We start from the raw sequence: 19,955 nt of genomic DNA on the forward strand, positions 1-19,955 counted from the left end.
TTTTATGCCACATCAAATTTAAAGTAGATTTATCTGCTTTGTAAGAGATTTCCTTTCATAACAGTATAATTTTATGATTCCCTGAAATTATGCTCTATTGCCACTCTGCTTTATCTAGCTGGGTCGCACGCCCTTTACCTCTCAGACTTGATTTTTCTACTAGTAAAATGAAAGGATTAGACCAGAGATTCCCTATAGATGTTCTGAACTGCACAATGTCTCATTTTGTGCACTTCAGTTGTGTCCAACACTTTGCAACTCTACGGACTGTAGCCACTAGGCTCCTCTGTCCATGGAATTCTCCAGGCAACAATGCTGGAGTGGGTTGCCACGTCCTGACCCAGGGATTGAACTCACATCTCTTGTGTCTACTGCTTGGGCAGACATGTTCTTTACCACTAGCATTACCTGGGAAGCCCAATACCATGTTCATACGCCTCTAAATGCAATAGTATGTCATGGTTATACTGCTGCCGCTGCTAAGTCGCTTCAGTCGTGTCTGACTCTGTGTGACCCCATAGACGGCAGCCCACCAGGCTCCCCCGTCCCTGGGATTATCCAGGCAAGAACACTGGAGTGGGTTGCCATTTCCTTCTCCAATGCATGAAAGTGAAAAGTGACAGTGAAGTCGCTCAGTCGTGCCCGACCCTCAGCGACCCCATGGACTGCAGCCTTCCAGGCTCCTCCGTCCATGGGATTTTCCAGGCAGGAGTACTGGAGTGGGGTGCCATTGCCTCTTCCACATGGTTATACAGTTATACATAAAAAGGGATGGCTCTGATGGTAAAGCATCTGCCTGTAATGTGGGAGACCTGGATTCAATCCCTAGGTCAGGAAGATCCCCTGGAGAAGGGAATGGCTACTCACTCCAGTATTCCTGCCTGGAGAATTCCATGGACAGAGGAGCCTGACAGGCTACAGTCCATGGGAGTCACAAAGAGTCTGACACAACTGAGTGACTAACACTTTTTAAACATAAAAAAGAAAACAAAAAATGATTCCAGCAGAAGTTACTAAATAATTTTAACTATTATATTAATTACAATCATTTCATTACAATTGCAATTAATATACTTATTACATGAATATTATTTTATGTTATTAATTATAATTATATTAGCCATTCAAATAATCACTTTCCTAATAAAATAATTCAGACTAATAAGTCATGGTTATATAGTTAAAAGCAAGATACAAAAAAAGGCGACTCCAGCAGATGTTAGACTAATTATAACTATTGTATTTATTATAATTTTAATTTTAGCATAAATATTGTATTAATTATAATTATTACATTAATTAGTCCTTCAAGTAATCACTTTGCTTATGAAATACTCAGAGTAACTTAAAAAAGTCCTAGCCAAGTCAAAGTCCTACCGACTGCTGTGCTTCCTCCGCCTTCATCAGGTCCTCATACACCTCGCCACCTTCATCCTCCCCATATACACAGTCGTACAGACCCTCTTCATCTTCCACGTGGGTTTCACTGAAACAAAGGGTACAACATAAATGTCATTTTCTATCATGCAGTAAATACAATAGTGAGAAACAGGTTACTGGATTTTAGTAGAAAATCCCGATCAACTAGAGTGGAACGAGTGAAAGGCTCACATTCCAGTTCTGTCCCTCCTGATAAGAACAATGACAAACAACAGAATCCGACAGTGGTGGTAATGACCTAACACCCACTGGGCCTCTCCTACACCACTCTGCATGGATTATCCTCGTTTGCCCAGGCCCAGCATTTACTGTGTTAACAGGTAGGCATGTTGCTTGGTCAGTCATAGTGACAAGCATTTTGAGAGAACAAAAGATTCTTTGACTTGCCCAGAATGACACAGCTCATCACAGGGCAAAGCTAGGATTTAAAATTCAGGCTATCTTACACCCTGAGTATTTTAACTGCTTTATTATTGTTATTGTTGTTCAGTTGCTAAGTCGTATCCAACTCTTTGTGGATCCATGGACTGCAGCACACCAGGTTCCTCTGTCCTCCACGACCTCCCAGAATGTGCTCTTCATGTCCATTGAGTGAGTGATGCTATCTAACTATCCTCCTCTCTTCCTGCTCTATTTTACTGCCTCCCGCTGTTCATATGTCAAGGCCTCATGGGAATTCCCTGGTGGTCCAGTGGTTAGGACAAGGCATTTTCACCACCCTAGCCCCAGGTTCATTTCCTGGTTGGGAAATTAAGATCTCACATGCCTTGGCCAAAAAACAAAAGTCTCAGTTTCATCATCTGTATTAAAGGATATACTATGGAGAAGACAGGGGAGTTGGGAAGGAGTTACTCTGTTATAAATAATCTCTTTAGAGCGGTAATTTATGTTGATTATAATCATCAATATCTAGTGCAATAGTTTTCAAACCATGTTCCTTCAAGGCCACGCAAAGGATACCCATAGGTTCCCTTTGAGTCAGATTCCTTTTTTATCTGTTTTATTTGTATTTTGCTTAAAGAAAAGGTCCCAAGGCTACAAGACATTTTTAAAAGCCTTTTAAATTCTTCTGCTAGTCTCCCAGCAGTGGAAAATAATCTCTACTTTTAAAGCTTCCATGAATGCTTCCACAGTGACTGATTGATGTATCGTCCCTAAACTCTTCATGTGAGACAGTAAACCTGTTCAGTCAAAGCAGAAACAGCTGCTTCTACCTGTCACCCATTCTATCACTACTCAAGACTTTTTCCTTTCTGTTCAAGAGCTCCATAAATAGCTTCTACTAACAAACAATGCCAAAGAACTGAGATTAATAAATTAAGGTATGTTAGAAAGAAGCATTAACCTCTCTTGGAAAAGAAATTCCACTCCTCCAATACTGCCAGCCCTTAGCATTTCTCTTGGGCCTGTGCAGATAGAACATTATAAATTGATACGTACAAAAATAAAAACATTGTAGGTATAAATGTCACTGTGCAACTCAGAGCATTTTTCAAAGTAGGGGCAATCACAAGGTTGTCTGTGTTTGTCAGGAAGAGTTATTTGGAGGCATTTGACAGAAAATAACTGTCAAATACCCAGAAGAAAGAAAGGCGCCTTAAGGGAGAGCAATACAGAGAACTCTGCTCTGAGAAAACTCATTCCAAGATGACTTGTCCTCCTGTCTACCCACCTACCTGATTTCTACTAAGAACCTACTGATTGCCAGACCCAGAAGATACAGAAGAATGCCTAGATCCAGAAGATCCAAGGGCTCTCCCATAGTCTAATGTGGAAAACAGCACAGAAACACAGAATTCTATGATTCAGAGGAAAGAGTGAGCAATACTCTGACTAAGGAAGTCAGGGAAAGCTTCACAGAAGATATTACATCCGAACTGGATCTGCAGTGTATTTATTTACTCAACATGTATCTGGGGAATAAATACCATGTTTCAGGAGATATAGCTGCAGATGAGGCAGACACAGTTGCTGCCCTCAGGGATGACACACTGAGTGAGAAGACGGGATGAGTATTCAGACAAAGGATGCCAAGCTGTGTGAAGGCAGGCAGGTGTGCAGAGCCTGGTGATGTGAAGGGTGGAGTCCCGCCCAGGTGAGTGAGGGGAGATCCAGAGAAGGGCTGAACCAATCTGAGAAGAGCCTTGTCCTCTGTGAGGTGAAACTTACCTGGGCAACTGGGGACCATAGCGGGGTTATAGAGGGGTCGTGTGGAGAGTGAAGAAGTCAGACAGGGAGATGGGTCGGAGGTGATGAGCACCGTAACTAGGGTAAAGGCAGGTGAGGAGAGAAACATCGAGACTGTGTGACGTCCAACCAAGCAGACTTGGGGACCAATCTGGCTTAGGGAGAGGGAGGAAGGGGTGAAGGATGCTTTTCAGCTTTCTGCTCTGGAAAACTAGGGAGACGGTGAGTCGTATCGGCAGTTCCAGAATTTCCATACTGAGGGGCTTAGGCGGGCAGCCTCATCTGAGAACAGTGGGGCAGTTCAACTGGTTTGAGCACTTTCCATAACCCATCAAAGGATAAGAAGGTTTGATGAGGTCATGAAGGAACTGAGATTTAAAAACAAGATAAAGGAGTAGGTTCTATATCAAAGGGGATCCTGTTCAGAAGGAAGACAGGCTGTGAAATCCATTTCCTGCCTCAGACCCCCCAACTCGCCCTCCACCAAACAAAAACAACAAAACAAAATGCAAACAAACAAAAACTGACATCGTCTTGCTTAATCCTTGCTATTGACTATTTCGCATGAGAGCAGAGGCATATATGTATAAATCCACACAGATTTTTCTCTAAGAATTGCAGAAGGGACACATATGCACCCACACACATTGCGACTGGGCTGGAACAGTCTGGGTTTTGTTATTCAATCCCATAGTAAAACTGTTTCTTGCTAACAGTTTGGTCAATACTTTCTGATTGGCATAAAATGAAGAAGGGAGATGAAGGAAGGAGCTGTGATTTTTCAAATGGCCAGTAGATCACCAGCCATCCACATTCACTTTCCTGTGTCCAGGCCATCTATATACGGTTACATCTGACACTCTGGTCATGAAGGCTGGAGGAGCAAGGACACTGTACAGGTTGGCCATCGCACATGCTCCCCATGCCATCCTGCGTCAGCTTCTCTCCACCTCAGGAGAGAGTGCTTCCCCCTGCAGTGCAGAGCAGAGCAGACCACTGTTTGTTCCGGGGGCCTCCCTTCAGGCGATTCACCCCCAAAGGTGACAGTGAAGTATGTGAAGCCACAGAGCTCATCACAAAGCCAAGACTGAAGATCAAGACCTTATGGCAAACTCAAATGCAACAGCTGCAGGAAACACATGACATTTAGACCTCCAACTCCAGGCGGAGAGAGGAAGCGGACTGCATCTCCCAGGGCGGCCAGGCTGGGGACCGAGGTTTTCTCCAAACTTGCATCCTTACAGACTAATTCTGACATCAACAGAACAAGATGAGCAAGATTATAGGAACGAGTAAGGATAAGTGACAAATGATGGAGGTTAAAAAATGTCATCATAGCACTGGAAATAATAATATTCTTTTTAAGACCACAAAGAATTTAATTATATTACCAGTAATTTTATAGTCACTTGATAAAGACTAGAGCCAATTCAATGAGACACTCAGTAATGACTTTGCTGAAGATTAGTAAATTCTAGGAGATTTTAAATAGAAAAAATAAATAAATAAAAAGTCTACTTAAAATCAAAAAAAAAAAAAAAAGAAATCCTTCTTCTTCTTCTTTTTTTTTTTGGCTGCTCCAGGTCTAAGTTGCAGCATAACATGAGGGATCTAGTTTCTTGACCAGGGATCAAACCCAGGCCCCCTGAAATGGTAGCACAGAATCTTAACCACTGGACTTCCAGGGAAGTCCCAATAAGAAACCATTCTTGATGGACATTTGAAATATTAGACTTTGTGGCCCATCCAAATGCAGCCTACTCCAGGAGAGCTGCTGGCCGGCCCTATGGCTCCTATCACAGAGCTCTCCAGCTGAAAGTTCTTGGAGGAGCAACGCAGGGTGCTTGTAGGAGTCAATGCAGTGAGCTAGAACAAGAACTGCATGGGTTCAAACCCAAAGACTACTATTTACTAGCAATACGATCTTTGGCAAGTTACTTAGCTTTTCAAGACTCAGTTTTCTCATTTGTAAACTGTGGTGATACTAGTAACAACTTCAGAATGTGGTGTTACATGAGAGAGTGCGTGGAAACATGGTTATAACAGGCTTCTAGGAACTGACAGATGTTTCCTGATGGACAGCTCAAGCCTGAAATATCACGCCTGGAAGAGGTAGATGCTCAATGCAGCTTTGGCCTATTTATTCAGAAAACAGATATTTATTGAGGGCCTACTAGATACTAGACACTGTTTGTTTTTTTTTTTTTTTTTCAGATTTCACAAATAATTTTATTTTTTTATTATTTTTTTTAATTTTATTTTTAAACTTTACAATATTGTATTGGTTTTGCCAAATATTGAAATGACTCTGCCACAGGTATACATGTGTTCCCCATCCTGAACCCTCCTCCCTCCCCATACCATCCCTCTGGGTCGTCCCAGTGCACCAGCCCCAAGCATCCACTGTTTAAAGTGCTAGGAAAATAGCCAAGAACAAGGTAAAGTCCCTGATCTCGTGAAGTCGGTACTCTGATGAGATGGACAGTCCATGAAGCAAACCGAGACTACCTCAGACAGAGGCGAGTACCATAAAAACACAGGGCGAGGGAAGTGGTGTGACAATTTTAGGTAGGGTAGTCAGGAAGGCTTTGCTGGGAGGGCCATCTGAGTGAAAACTTGAATGGTGAGGGGTCAGCCCCAAGGGCGGAAGGCACAGCAAGGGTAAAAGTCCTAGAGTAAGAACAAGCTCCTTGTGCTGGAGTTATCAGGATGGATAAGTGGATGAATTTCCATAGGACCTGAATCTCTCCTGGAGCAGAATCTATGTCTTATTACAATTCTCTGCAAACATACCTGATCTTTGGCATCAGTTCCCTGAGGGGTGAGGATCACATTTTATATTTATTTGTAATCTGCACAAGTCACTCAATCAGCAGGAGATAATCAGCTGCAAAGACCTTTAGCCTCTCCTGACTATTTAATAATATGGCCCAAAAGGATTCTCTATTCAGAATCAACACCCTCTGATGAAACATCCCTGAATAACCCCCTCCCACACTAATCTCATCTGCCCTTGAACTTGCAGAGCAAGCATTATCTGTCCTATAAGTCTGATGGTAGATTCTACTTCTCTCTCTGATTGTTTCTTATTTTCCTGATTCCAGGTTCGTCTACTACCTCTACAATGCCTTTGAGAAACTTCCAAATGTTAACTTCATCGCCGTCTGTTTCTTTACTCTCCATAGAGACTCACACAATGCAAGATACACAACAGGAATTAAAAGCTACTTGAAGTACATTTTCTTGTGAACATTTCCATCAGGAGTTTGAGGTTAATTCTTACATGTCTTAATCACTAAGCCACGGTTCCCCTTTAGATAGCTACTTTAACACCTATGGTTAAAATTCACAAAGGATGCAAAAATTGGCACTGGTGTTAATTTTGCTGAAATTTTGCTGAAAACGCTCAACATACTCTATTAAATCGGGCAGGCCTTTGTAGATGTCATCATCATTAATGCTTTCTTCTGTCGGGAAGGGCCTAGGAGAGAGGGAAGAAAAAAGAGTGAATGAGCAACAAGGAGGTGGACATTTACCACTCACTAAACACTAAAGTTCAACTGCAGCCAAAGTGGTCAGGTCAGTCACCATGTTTCACATGACATCTGGGGTTCCTCCCAAAGTGTGGGACCCTGTGGCTGTGTCAGGGTCCCCCAGGAAAGCTGTGGCACCTGCTACCCCCAAACCCCTGCAGCAATCACTGCTGGTCACTACAGTCACGTGAGTGGTTGCAGACGTGCTAAGGTGCTCACCGTTTCCCACCAGCCACACACTTGCAGGCTCGCCTCACTGCCCACTGCAGCTTCCCAGTTCAGAGTGGGCCCTTATCTTCCACACTGTCTCTTTGCACTTAAGAGAATCTGATCTGACAAATAATTTGGTAACAATCCTCCAAGCATGACTCAGTTTACTAGTATCCATAAAAAAATTAGAAGTAAAAAATGTCATGTCCTCTATATATGATCATTGACTCTGATATACTTTTCTACTCAGACCATAAACTATATAAGTCATATTTTTGTATTTTCATCTATTGGACAAACGAGTCAAATAGGCCTCAGGGAGAGTATGATGTTTTCTTTGTCCCCTGGTCAAAGAAAATCACTTTAATTTATGCCCTGTTCCTAGCTATTGACTCCCTTGTTTGCCTCACGCTTTGATCTTTGTTCATAACAACAACATAATGCCCTAAATTCACATCTAACAAAATCACAGTGATTATACTATGGTGCCAAAAGTTTTACGCTTTCTTTACATACAGGCAGTATGTCATATGTTTCATAAAAACAAGAGGACCCATCAAAATAACAAATAAGCACTAAATAATTATATTTAGTATAGGGAAAATATTTCACATTGGTTTATAGATTAACTTAATACTTAGGACATTTAAGGAACATACATTTTTCAAATAAGTTAAAATGTGTGAGAAATGCCAGTTTCAAAATCCTTTTTTAAAACAAATATCTTGACATATTTTATTATATTCTTATATACGAGTCCATTGCAGTAAAAACAAATTATAAATAAGAGTAATTAAAAAGAAAAAAAAAAACTTCTATGTATCCTTTCAGAATGAACCATATAAATATGGTTAATTAACACATAAAAATAAAAGCATGCTATTTAAAAATCTTCTGCTTGCATATAACAAAATATATGCTGACATGGAAAGAGAATCATAAATTGAAGAGGCAATGACAGGGTATGCAACGTTTATCCAACCTATAGACTCCCTCTGTAGAAAGCTGTCAAATTCATGGTCCATTTCTGAGAAAGGGTCTGTGGGGCATCCTCCCCAAGGTCACTGTGCTTTGTACCCAAGGACTGGGCTGCCCAGCCACAGCTGATTAAACCTGTAGACATGATTGTATCCCCTCTGTTACAATCTGAACGAGAACAGAAAATTGGAAGCAACAGAAGACGAGACAGAGGTTCACAGAGCCCCATAACAGCTAGAGACAATTATAGACTCCTGAGGAAATCGCATGAGAAATGAGATCCATTCCATTTCCATATGGCCTGGCTGTGTGACTGCTGAAACTGCTTTTCTGTTGTTTCTAACATCATTAACAATACAACTTTCTAACTGAACTCACTTGAATATGCTGTATTTTAAACAGAAAAGGCCCAACACATGTATCTCCATTTCCATACTTATTGACTGCATAATATTTCACTACATGGAAAAAGTAGAATTTAACCAATTTACAGTTGACCTTTGAACAAGAGGGTCTGACCTGCACAGGTCCACTTGTAAACTGACTTTTTTCAGTAGTACATACTATACAATCCATGGTTGGTTGAAACCCCTGATGCAGAGGAACAGAGGGTGCAAAATATTAACTGTAAGTTATACTCAAATTTTCAAATGTGTGGACAGTGGGTGCCCCTAATGCCCACACTATTCAAGGGTCAACTATAATTCCAAGATTGCATTTGGTACCAAACCTTCAGTATATCTCCTTGTACATACATCATTTTGGTTGTCTGATTAATTCTTAAAATGCCTGAAAGTTGTGACTCCTTCTTATGGCTTATAGGATACAAATGTACTACAACATCTTTTAAAATATTTATTTAAGCATTTGTCTTAATGAATCACCTGTATAGAAATGTTAGAGGAAGTTAAAAACATAAATAAATAAATAAACGTATCAGTGATTGTCACCAGTAAATTGAGAACAGTATTTAGGCAAGGTGCTTTATTCAACTCTACGAAGAAGTTCTTACTTGCTCAACAAATTTCAAATGTCTATTGAGTACTACTATACTAGGTATTCTGAGTGAATGAGATGGAGTCCCTGTGTGCAAAGTGCTTTACAAACAGTTACTATTTGATAAACAATCACCTCACTGAACTGAACAGGACACACGAACCACAGGGAAACCAGCTTACCTGATTCCTGTGGCCAACGCTATAGGTGTGCGAGAAAGTCGCGATAACGTTTCTATTACCTGAGAAAAGAGGACAGGGATTATTAGACATGCATTTCATAAAAAAAAATTATTTTCAAGAACTAGTTTTACTAGCTAATATTAACAACAGCAGCAGAAATGTAATTTGTAGATACCACAAAAAATGCAGAATGGGAAGAGCCATAACTGAGAAGCATAAACATCCGGGTTGTAATTTTGTCCCTTGCTTTAACTTTACGATGCTAAGCAAATGACTAACCATTTGGTTTGCCATTTCTTGACCAGGAAAAACAAGGAGTTAGGCAAGGGAGTCCTAAAGGTCTCATATTTCCACTTCTACATGATCTCAAAGACCCTGTGCACTCTTGCACTGTCCAAAACAGTAGCCACTAGACACAGAGAGGCTGTTTAAATGTAAATGAATTCACATTTTTAAAACAAAAAATCAAGTTCCTTAGTTGGACCAGCTACCCTGCAAGCGCTCAGGAGCCCATGTGCCTAGTGGCTACTGCACTGGCTGATACAGACATGAAACGCGCCCACTATGACAGCGAGTTCCAGTGAACAGCACTGCTCTGTAGCCCGGTAGTTCACAGGGCAGGCTCTCAAGCCAGACCGTGTGACTGCTAATCTTGACTTCACCATTTATTGGCCATATATCCTTAGACAAACTACTGAAAGTCTTTGGGTTTCCATTTTATCATCTGGATACAGCTTACAATGATTTAGATTACTAATAATCCTTACCTTATTATAAGAATTAAAAAGATAATGCATGTAAATTATTTATAGGGTGGCTATTCTTACAAATGCCAACTTTAAGAAAATTATCTTATTCTAATTCTAGAAAAAGATCTTCCTACATTACCTTAATTATCTGTATCTGTTTCAAAAATTCTTTATAAATATCTTCAGTACTTCACCCTCAGTGTGCTCTGACAGAGCTTTAGCATTAGCACCTAGAAACTGTATCTTCCTTCCTACGTTTGTACCTAACAGCATCTCTTTCAAAGACTTAGTGAGGAAGTCCGTGAGCTAAAATGTATTTTTCTCATGAAACCACAGAGAAAACATAAATTGTTTTAAATTTATGTTTAAATTTAAACATAAATGGAAAGATAATAAATTGTCTTAACTCTCTAAACAAAATGGGAAGAGGTTCTACTACACAGTCTGTTCACAATGAGGAAAAAAAAAAGAAAGAGAAAAGGTAAAAATGTATCTCTGGGTGGAGGTAATCTTTGAATTCCTCAGTTCAAAGATGGAAATGTAAAGTTTCCAGTACTAGGCTATTCATAAGGGTATTAGCCACATATACACTTCCGTATCACCTACTTCAGGAGGCAGGATGTTGCTGTGGTTACAAACTGTGAGCTGAGAACACTTGCAGGGCTTACGCACCTGCCTTTATCACGTGGATAACAACAACACATCTCACAGAATTACTGAAAATTAAATGAGACGATGCCTATCAAATGCTTGACACAATAAATGTGAGCTGTTAATAATACACAAAATAAACTTATTATATACACATGAAATTTAATCAAAACCTTTTATGCAATTTCTTCCTGGTTTAACTGCTGAGGAGCAAACAAATACAAAAATAAAACACCCAGGTAACACTTGATATCCATAATAAATATTCCAGAATAAAGATAAAGCATCTTCAGTGAGTCTATAAATTCAGAAGACCATAAACAAATAATAAATTTACCAGAATAAATAGATTTCATGATAAAAATAGTCATTGGCTAAATTTCCAAAAATATGTATTCTTTAGGGAAAAGGCTAGCTGTTGGAGAATTCCAGGATAATCTGTGAAGTAATATTGAAACTCATGAATTAACTACATTGGTGAATTTTAGCCCGAGCCTTATCCTGATATAGAACTGTTCTAAAGGTATGGGGTGAAGTCTGCTTCAAATTTGTTTTTTTCACAGCAGTATCACTACTCAATAAGAAGAGAAATAGTAACAGCATTGGTATAGCTACGTGTTCTACTACTTCTGTTATTTATTTTAACACAAATGGTAAAACACCAAATTTACAGCCTGTTCCCATCCCACAAAGACTGTATGTAGTTTGATTTTTTTCATACAGTTGTCCACCAGAGGGAGCCAAACGATAGTCTATCATTTCACTGAGGCATTGAATGTAAGTATAAACATTTCTGAAAATTAACAAGCTGAAACCAATTCCTGTTATTTACTTAGACGGACTACTTATTGCTAAGGATAGAAAAATAACAAAGATATAATGTCCGTAGATGAGACAGAAGGATAATATGTATCACGTCTTAAAGTGACTCTGAGGACTATCACACAGTTTTGTGTCTATCGTTATACATCAGGCCCATCCACCAACTCTAAGTTTATTCAAAGCAAATAATGTTTGGTCAATGTAGTGTTTTTAGAACAGTGTGCATTCTGTAAAGGTGGGGTGTATCCAGATTTGGAATAGACAAGTACACAAGTTAATGCCAAATCCTCAAGCTGTCCATGTGGAGAATGACCTACTGTTAGAAACATCCATCCAAGTATATTTACAAAAGAAAATATCCCCTAGGGCAGTAAGAAGACTGACCTTGAAATTGGCCTTGAAATGTCTTAATTTCTAAATTGTTGCCTCAAATAGTGTGACATATGGACATTAATTCTCAGAACGGAGGTGTAACAAGTTAGAATATTTGCAGGTTAATAGGCTGACAACCAACTACTAAATCCACATCATGGATTTTCTTTCCCTACCTACATCCATCCTTTGTTTGATAAGAAGAGTAGCATTTATAAAGAAAAGGAAAAAATTCCAGATAATAGGAATAAGAGTGACGTGTGAGGAAGGTGGGAGAGGTGGGCAGGGCTTCTGTGTGTATGCTTTAAAAGGGTGAGCTAGATTCCAAAATCCATGAAGGATCATTGGACAAGTTTAAGGAAGAGAGCAGGGTCAAAACTGCATCTTTAGAATGTCACTCAGCAACGTGAAGGTCAGACTGGAGTAGGAGGACACTGGATAGAGACAGGGGCCAGAGATCCACAAAGAGGAGGGTTCTCAATCATCCAGGTAAGAAATGGGAGGTCTCAGCTAAGACAGCAGCAGGGGAGCTAGAGAAGAGGCAGAAACGGTGACCTATTTAGGAACAGAGGCCGAGGCACTGGGGAAGCTGCAGGAGGAGGAAGCACCCAGGACCATCTGGACTGGCTGCTACAGTGTGGAGGGGCCGGCTCCACCACTGCCCACCCTCAAGCTCCAGGATGCTCCAGAGCAGGAAGTTCTTGTTCTCTGTTTCCTCCAAACACCTGAGTATGTTCATCCTGAACTCAGCCTGGCTGATTCCCACCCAGAGCCTTCTCTGACCATCTCCCTGCTCCAGACTGGGTTCTTTTTGTCCCCACAGGACCCTGGACATCACTCTGCCCTAGCACCTACCACCTTGTTTAAAAATTTATCTACTATTTAAAATATTTCAGAAGGACTCATATTTGTCAGCTGAAATAATACAGAAACACATAAAAGTTGCACCCCCCAACCCATACACACACAAAGCTCTCTCACTTTCTGCCTAAAGGAAACCCAAGGTAAGAATCTGGTGTGATTCTTGAAGAATTTTTTTATATGATCATTATTTTAGCTAATGTGTTTCTATTATACAGATTTTTCTACAAACATGCTTTTGTCATTTAAAAAAATATCACAGATAGTGGTGTCAACACATAAGATCTTCTTTATTCATTTTAATGTTGTACCACATTCCAATGTCATATAACAAAATGACTTAACCATTCCCTTGCTGGTGAGTTTTTTCAACACTTTGCTACAGCAATGCTGTAATTAGCATTCTTGCCAAATACCTTTTCAATCGTGTGCAGGTACGTCTATAGGAAGGATTCCAAGATGGGACAGACTAAGGTATAACCATCACTCTTCAAAAAATTTGCACAAATTCACATCACACCTGAAGAGTGTGTAAGAATATAACAAGGCAGGGACTTCCCTGATGATCCAGTGGTTAAGAACCTGCCTTGCAATGCAGCAGACGCAGGTCAGATCCCTGTTTCAGGACATCCTACATGCTGTGGAGCAACTAAGCCTGAGCACCACAACTACTGAGCTTGAGCACCACAACTACTAAGCCCAAGCACCACAACTACTAAGCCTGCACATCATAACTAAGACCCAAATAAATATTTTTTTAAAAAGAACATAACAAGGCATTCTAATGACCTGTTCATTTGTCTGTCCTTCCCATCCAACAATGGAGAATACCTTAAGGGCAAGGAAGTTGCTTCTTCACTGTTCTATTCCCATCACCGAGCTCACAGCCAGGTTCCTACAACCACTTAACACAAAAATATTTGTTGCTGAAACGAATGACTAATACTTACCTTGCAAAACTGTTGTGAGGATTAGGGATAATATGTGTAAAGATATGTAAAGAGATTAGCCTGCCACAAGTGAGGAATGAATGAATAATTGAAGAGGTCCATTATGAAAATTAAATATTAAGTATGAGAAAGAGTTGCTTATCTCCTCAAACCTAGAGACAACATACACAGTGGCACTCCCCCATCAAAATTTCCCCCTAATGATAATTTTTATCTAGCTTGAGCTCTTTATTTTTTCCATCCACCCCCATTAGTCAGTCTAAAAGCCGTGAAATAAAACGTCTACACAAACAGAATGGCAACACAATAAAAAGTCTACACAAACAGAATGGCAACACTGTATACTAATAAAGCCACCCATTTTAACCCTTCTCTTCATGAGTCCTTCTGGCTAATTCTCCCCCTCTGCTAATCTAGCACATTTAGTGCTATTGATATTGCAATTTGTGAGGAAAACAAGTCAACCGTGCAGAACCAGTTTGTCACAGCTCCTTTCAAAGTCCTTTCAAAGCCCTGACTTAAGGAACCTGTGGACATAGAGAAGAAAAAGAGCAACCATGGGGACCAGCACACAGGTCTGCTATGGATTTACCTCCTTCAGTTATGTACTCTGAACCTTTCTCTCTTAACTCTCTCCCAGAGCAATGAGAAGGCTCTGAAGATTCCTGAACAGGGAGCTGGATGCAACGGGAATTCCTGGGGAAGTGTTCCATCCAGGAAGGGAGGTTCTGAAAGGGCAATCAGGTGGCTGCAGGCTTTAACCCCATGCGGCAGACAAGCTGAGCAGTCCCAGAAGGTTCTGCAGCATGAAGCTGCCGCCTCGCAGCTGAAGCCACAGACAGGGATGCTGCATCATGGTTCCTACAGGCTCAGAGCAAGGGCCCTGTGAGGTCACGGAGGAAAAACCCAGGCCCCAGAGGACACAGGTGGGAGTGTGGGCCTGGCCCTGCTTAGCTGGGTAATTCAAACAGAAGGACAGGCCTGCAGACTAGCTCAGGGCAACAGAAGCAGCCCAGAGATCTGGTTTTACCCAAGCACACTATTCTCTGACCCAACCAGACGCTGAGTTTCAGAATAACAAAGTATCTCACCTTCTCCTAAGAAATCAACAGAACTCATTACCTTAAGTTTCTTTGCAATTCTCATCTCATACAGTGAATTACCCCATTAGGATACAGTGTGGCTCAGGGCCATTTCCAGCAACATGTTTGCATCTTTCTCTCCTAAAATACCTGCTGTTGCTTTGAATATCATAATTACCGAGCACTTCTTCTGTGGGGAAAGCAAAGCAGTACAACCACATAAAATGAATAAAATATTATTTCTGTATATCAAGAAAGTTACAAACTATGGGAAATACATCTGCATTTTTCAAAAGAGTAGAGTATCTATATGGGTTCAAGTGGGTCCAAATTATCTTGTGCAGGTCTTGATACTAATCATAAATGCAAGGATTATTCTATATACGTTATTCTGAGGTCTCAAACATAAAGTGCTATAAAGAAAAGGAACTTCTCTTTAGGAAAGCAATATACTAGACTGGTTATGATGCAAGCCTAAGACTCATGTTTTCTGGATTCTAAATCCCAGCTCCACCTCTCACTAGCTGGGCGTCCACTTAGGACCATCCCATACTCTCACTGCTATTTCCTAATGCCATCGTTGCCACCATCATCATTGGTAAAGAAAGATTTGATCTTTGCAAAGTACTTTCAAAAATTAAATGTGACATTTTCCTCAAGTTATTATATGATACAAAAGAAAACTTTCCAAAGGCTGGGAATATATTTAATAAATTATGTTGTACATTCCAGTACATGATAGCCAATGTTTGTTAATAGCTGCCAACAGTTGCTAAACTGGTCTAATTATAACACTTTCCTCTTTAAAAATGAGGGCTGTGGATGTAAATGTTTTTCTTTTATTTAGTGTTCATTTTCTGCTTCTGTGTAATTAATGTTTAATCAAAATAATCAAATAAAAATACCAACTCCTGTCATACAGAAGTATTTCTAAGAGCCTGAAAACAACTCCATGTGACCTTGCTACAGTGAATTTTAGTAAAAAGCAAGCAAACAAATGTTCCCGCCCAGTCTGCTCATGAAACACTAGTAGGACCAGAATCACATACAGCTCATATGGAATTAAAACAGCTCTGAGAATTGGCAGTACAGAGGGAGGGGCTCAGAGATCATCTCCTCTCAGTCCCCATTATCTCCATACTCACTGCCTCAAATAAATATAAATACCTATAAACTTTTTCATAGAGGAAAACACAAGCAGAACACTCTATGACATAAAGATGACAGCAAGATCCTCTATGACCCACCTCCCAGGGTAAAGAAAATAAAAATAAATAAACAAGTGGGACCTAATTAAAGTTAAAAGCTTTTGCACAGCCAAGGAAACTATACACAAGGTAAAGAAATAACCCTCAGAATGGGAGAAAATATTAGCAAATGAAACAACTGACAAAGGATTACTTTCCAAAACATACAAGCAGCTCTTGCAACTCGATGCCAGAAAAACAACCCAATCAAAGAGTGGGCAGAAGACCTAAACAGACATTTCTCCAAAGAAGACATGGCTAACAAACACATGCAAAGATGCTCAATACCGCTCATTATTAGAGAAACGCAAATCAAGACTACAATGAGATATCACCTCACACTGGTCAGAATGGCCATCATTAAAAAATCTGGAGAGGGTGTAGAGAAAAGGGAATACATTCTGGAGAGGGTATGGAGAAAGGGGAACCCTCTTGCACTGTTGGTGGGAATGTAAACTGATACAGCCACTACAGAGGACAGCATGGAGATTCCTTTTTAAAAAAAATAGGAATAAAACTATTGTATGACCCAACAATCCCACAACTGGGCACATACCCAGAGGAAACCATAACTGAAAAAAACACATGAACCTCAATGTTAATTGCAGCATTATTTACAATAGCTAGGACATGAGAGCAACCTAGATGTCCACAACAGATGAATGGATAAAGAAGCTGTGGTACATATATACAATGGAATGTCAGCCATAAAACTGAATGCATTTGAGGCAGATCTAAGGAGGTGGATGAACCTAGAGCCTGCTATACAGAGTGAAGTAATTCAGAAAGCAAAAAACAAATATTGTCTATAAACGCATATATAGAGAGAGCCTAGAAGGATGGTACTGATGAACCTATCTGCAGGGCAGCAACGGAGATGCAGACACAGAGAACAGACGTGTGGATGCAGAGGCATGGGGGTTCAAGGGAGGAGAGGGTGGGACGAATGGAGAGGATGGATTGCGAGAGTAGCATGGAAACACACACTACCATATGTAAAAAGGACAGCCAGCGGGACCTGCTGTGTGACTCAACAGAACTCAAATGGGGGCTCTGTGACAATCTAGAAGGGTGGGGTGGGGTGGCAGGGAGGGTCATATATACATATATATACATATACATATATATATATATATATATAGCTGATTCATGTTGATGTATGGCAGAAACCAACACAACATTGTAAAGCAATTATCCTTCAATTAAAAAACAATTTTTTTTTTAAATCCATGTAACTAGAGTACGTGTGTCATTTAATCACAATTTCAGGACAAGTCCTTTGGCTGGATTGCCACCCCCAACCATATGGCAATCCTCCCAACTCCATCCTATAAATTCTGGAGCCTTCACCACAGTCTAGTCAACTGATCCTTAATTACTTTTAAGTCACAAACTGCTTTGAGAGCCTGATGAAAGTTCTTGGTTCTTTCCTGGGGTTGGAGGGGTGGGGGGACCCTATATACAAATACACACATACACATTAAATATATGTCTACCAAATTCTGAAATCCAGGGACCTCTTGAAGACCATTCAAGAATTTCCTAGATTTTCACTCAAACTCCTTCTTTGCCTACAAGAAAACCAAGGTGCAGAAAAATTAACTAGCTTGTCCAAGGTCAAAGAACCAATAGCAGCAGAACCCAGGTCCCTTATCCTCTACCCAGGCTACTGATCTTTCCAATTCACTCTCTTGTCTATGAATCTCCTGCATTTACTCCATGAACATCTACAGAATACTCACTACGAGCTAGACACCCGATCAATTTGTATACTGAGGATAACAAAATGGAGATAATTCCTATACAGAGTGAAGTAAGCCAGAAAGAAAAACACCAATACAGTACACTAACACATATATAGAATTTAGAAAGATGGTAACAGTATACGAGACAGCAAAAAAGACACTGATGTACAGAACAGTCTTTTGGACTCTGTGGGAGAGGGAGAGGGTGGGATGATTTGGGAGAATGGCATTGAAACATGTATAATATCATATATGAAACAAGTCGCCAGTCCAGGTTCGAGGCACAATACTGGATGCTTGGGGCTGGTACACTGGGATGACCCAGAGGGATGGTACGTGGAGGGAGGAGGGTTCAGGATGGGGAACACGTGTATACCTGTGGTGGATTCATGTTGATATATGGCAAAACCAATACAATATTGTAAAGTTAAAAAAAGAAAAAAGAAAACCCACCAGCTGTCAGGAAAGACCACGAGGATGATTAGTGAAAACAAAGACCTAGTGTTTCAAAGCACATCCACAACCCAGAGGAGAGAGAGGTCAGCTCTCCCCTTCAACCTGAAGGATAAAGTAAGGGAGGCTCAAAGTTCAGTTCAGTTCAGTCGCTCAGTCGTGTCCGACTCTTTGCGACACCGTGAATCGCAGCACGCCAGGCCTCCCTGTCCATCACCAACTCCCGGAGTTCACCCAGACTCACGTCCATCGAGTCAGTGATGCCATCCAGCCATCTCATCCTCTGTAGTCCCCTTCTCCTCCTGCCCCCAATCCCTCCATGCTAAAGCTGAAACTCCAGTACTTTGGCCATCTCATGTGAAGAGTTGACTCATTGGAAAAGGGAGGCTCAAAAGTTGACCCTAAAAGAGGGGACCCAAGGCTGAACCTTGAAAGGCGAAAGAGAATTTCATGGACTGTCTGCATGTTAAGTGAGGGATGATGGGTGAGAAACACCACCCTCTGACCCCATCCCCTCCATCGTCACCTGTTCCAATGAGAACATTTGCACCTTACTCTCTGAGAAGATCTTAGTAGTTGCCATTTCCTGAATCATAGTTTCCTTATTTGGTAGACAGTGAATAATTTTCAGGTTCTAAGAGACAAGGTCACTAAGCAAATTTTTTTCTAAACCAAACAGACCAGCTCTTGTCTTGTGAGGCATTTCCACACCGCTGTCATCTTGCTGTCTCTACATTCTTGGTCTCCACACTCTGCATCAGAAGACCCAGCAGAGCATCTTCTCTTCAAGCCTGTTTCTGCTCCCTATTCCCAAGGAGCCCACAGTCTCACTCCTCTCCCTCACCTGCCCAGACACCCAGGAAACTTTCCAGAATGGCACTTCTCCTTCACACCCTATCCTAGCAACCCACCCTTTTAAATGTCTCTCAGTCTGACTCCTTCTCTCTCCTAGTGCTCCTGCCTTAGTCCAGGCCTTATTTCTTGCCTTGATTATTGGAACAGCCTTCCAGTTCGTTTCCATGCCTTCAACTTCACTCCCTTCAAACTCATCTTCTGCTTCGTGACCATAGAGGCCGTGTGAGTTTCAGAACTGTCCATCTGAGTACACCACCATCACCACTATGCACACCTTAAAATTCCTGAATGTGAGCCCTCGTGCAGGGATCAAGTCATTTAGCTGCACACTCAGCAGCCTTCACTTGAGCTGGTCTGCTCCCTTTCAGCCTTATTCTGCCTACTCGCTTCATATTTCCTGTTCAGCCCTGTCCAATCACTTTGCCTGCTGTGCTCTAGATAGATTCCGGAACCATACACATAAATTCTAGCAGGTCGTAAAATTCACTTTACTATAATTCACAGAGATAGTTTCAAAATGAACACTTTCAAACTCAAGCGCTGGCAGGAGAAAAGCAAACTGGTATCAGCCATGCTAATTTTCTCACACCAAGTAAACAGAATTTACAGCTTTTCTTACACACCATTCTAACCATCCCCTGG

General features: G+C 40.8%; 1 protein-coding gene across 4 annotated transcripts in view; it reads right to left on the minus strand.

The window, feature by feature from the left end:
• VAV3 (vav guanine nucleotide exchange factor 3) overlaps positions 1-19,955 on the minus strand; it is a 435,514-nt gene that overhangs the window by 229,082 nt on the left and 186,477 nt on the right. For all 4 annotated transcript variants that reach the window (XM_086391510.1, XM_086391513.1, XM_086391511.1 and 1 more), the window contains exons 3-5: positions 9,527-9,585; positions 7,043-7,108; positions 1,378-1,486 (exon numbers count right to left, since the gene is read on the minus strand). In XM_086391510.1, the coding sequence (XP_086247636.1) occupies positions 1,378-1,486; positions 7,043-7,108; positions 9,527-9,585 (234 nt within the window). The remainder of the gene's footprint in view (positions 1-1,377; positions 1,487-7,042; positions 7,109-9,526; positions 9,586-19,955) is intronic.

Source organism: Bos grunniens, chromosome 3 (genome assembly GCF_055505025.1).
Source record: "Bos grunniens cultivar Pamir isolate PY7600 chromosome 3, Bosgru_T2T1.0, whole genome shotgun sequence".
Taxonomy (NCBI): Eukaryota; Metazoa; Chordata; class Mammalia; order Artiodactyla; family Bovidae; genus Bos; species Bos grunniens.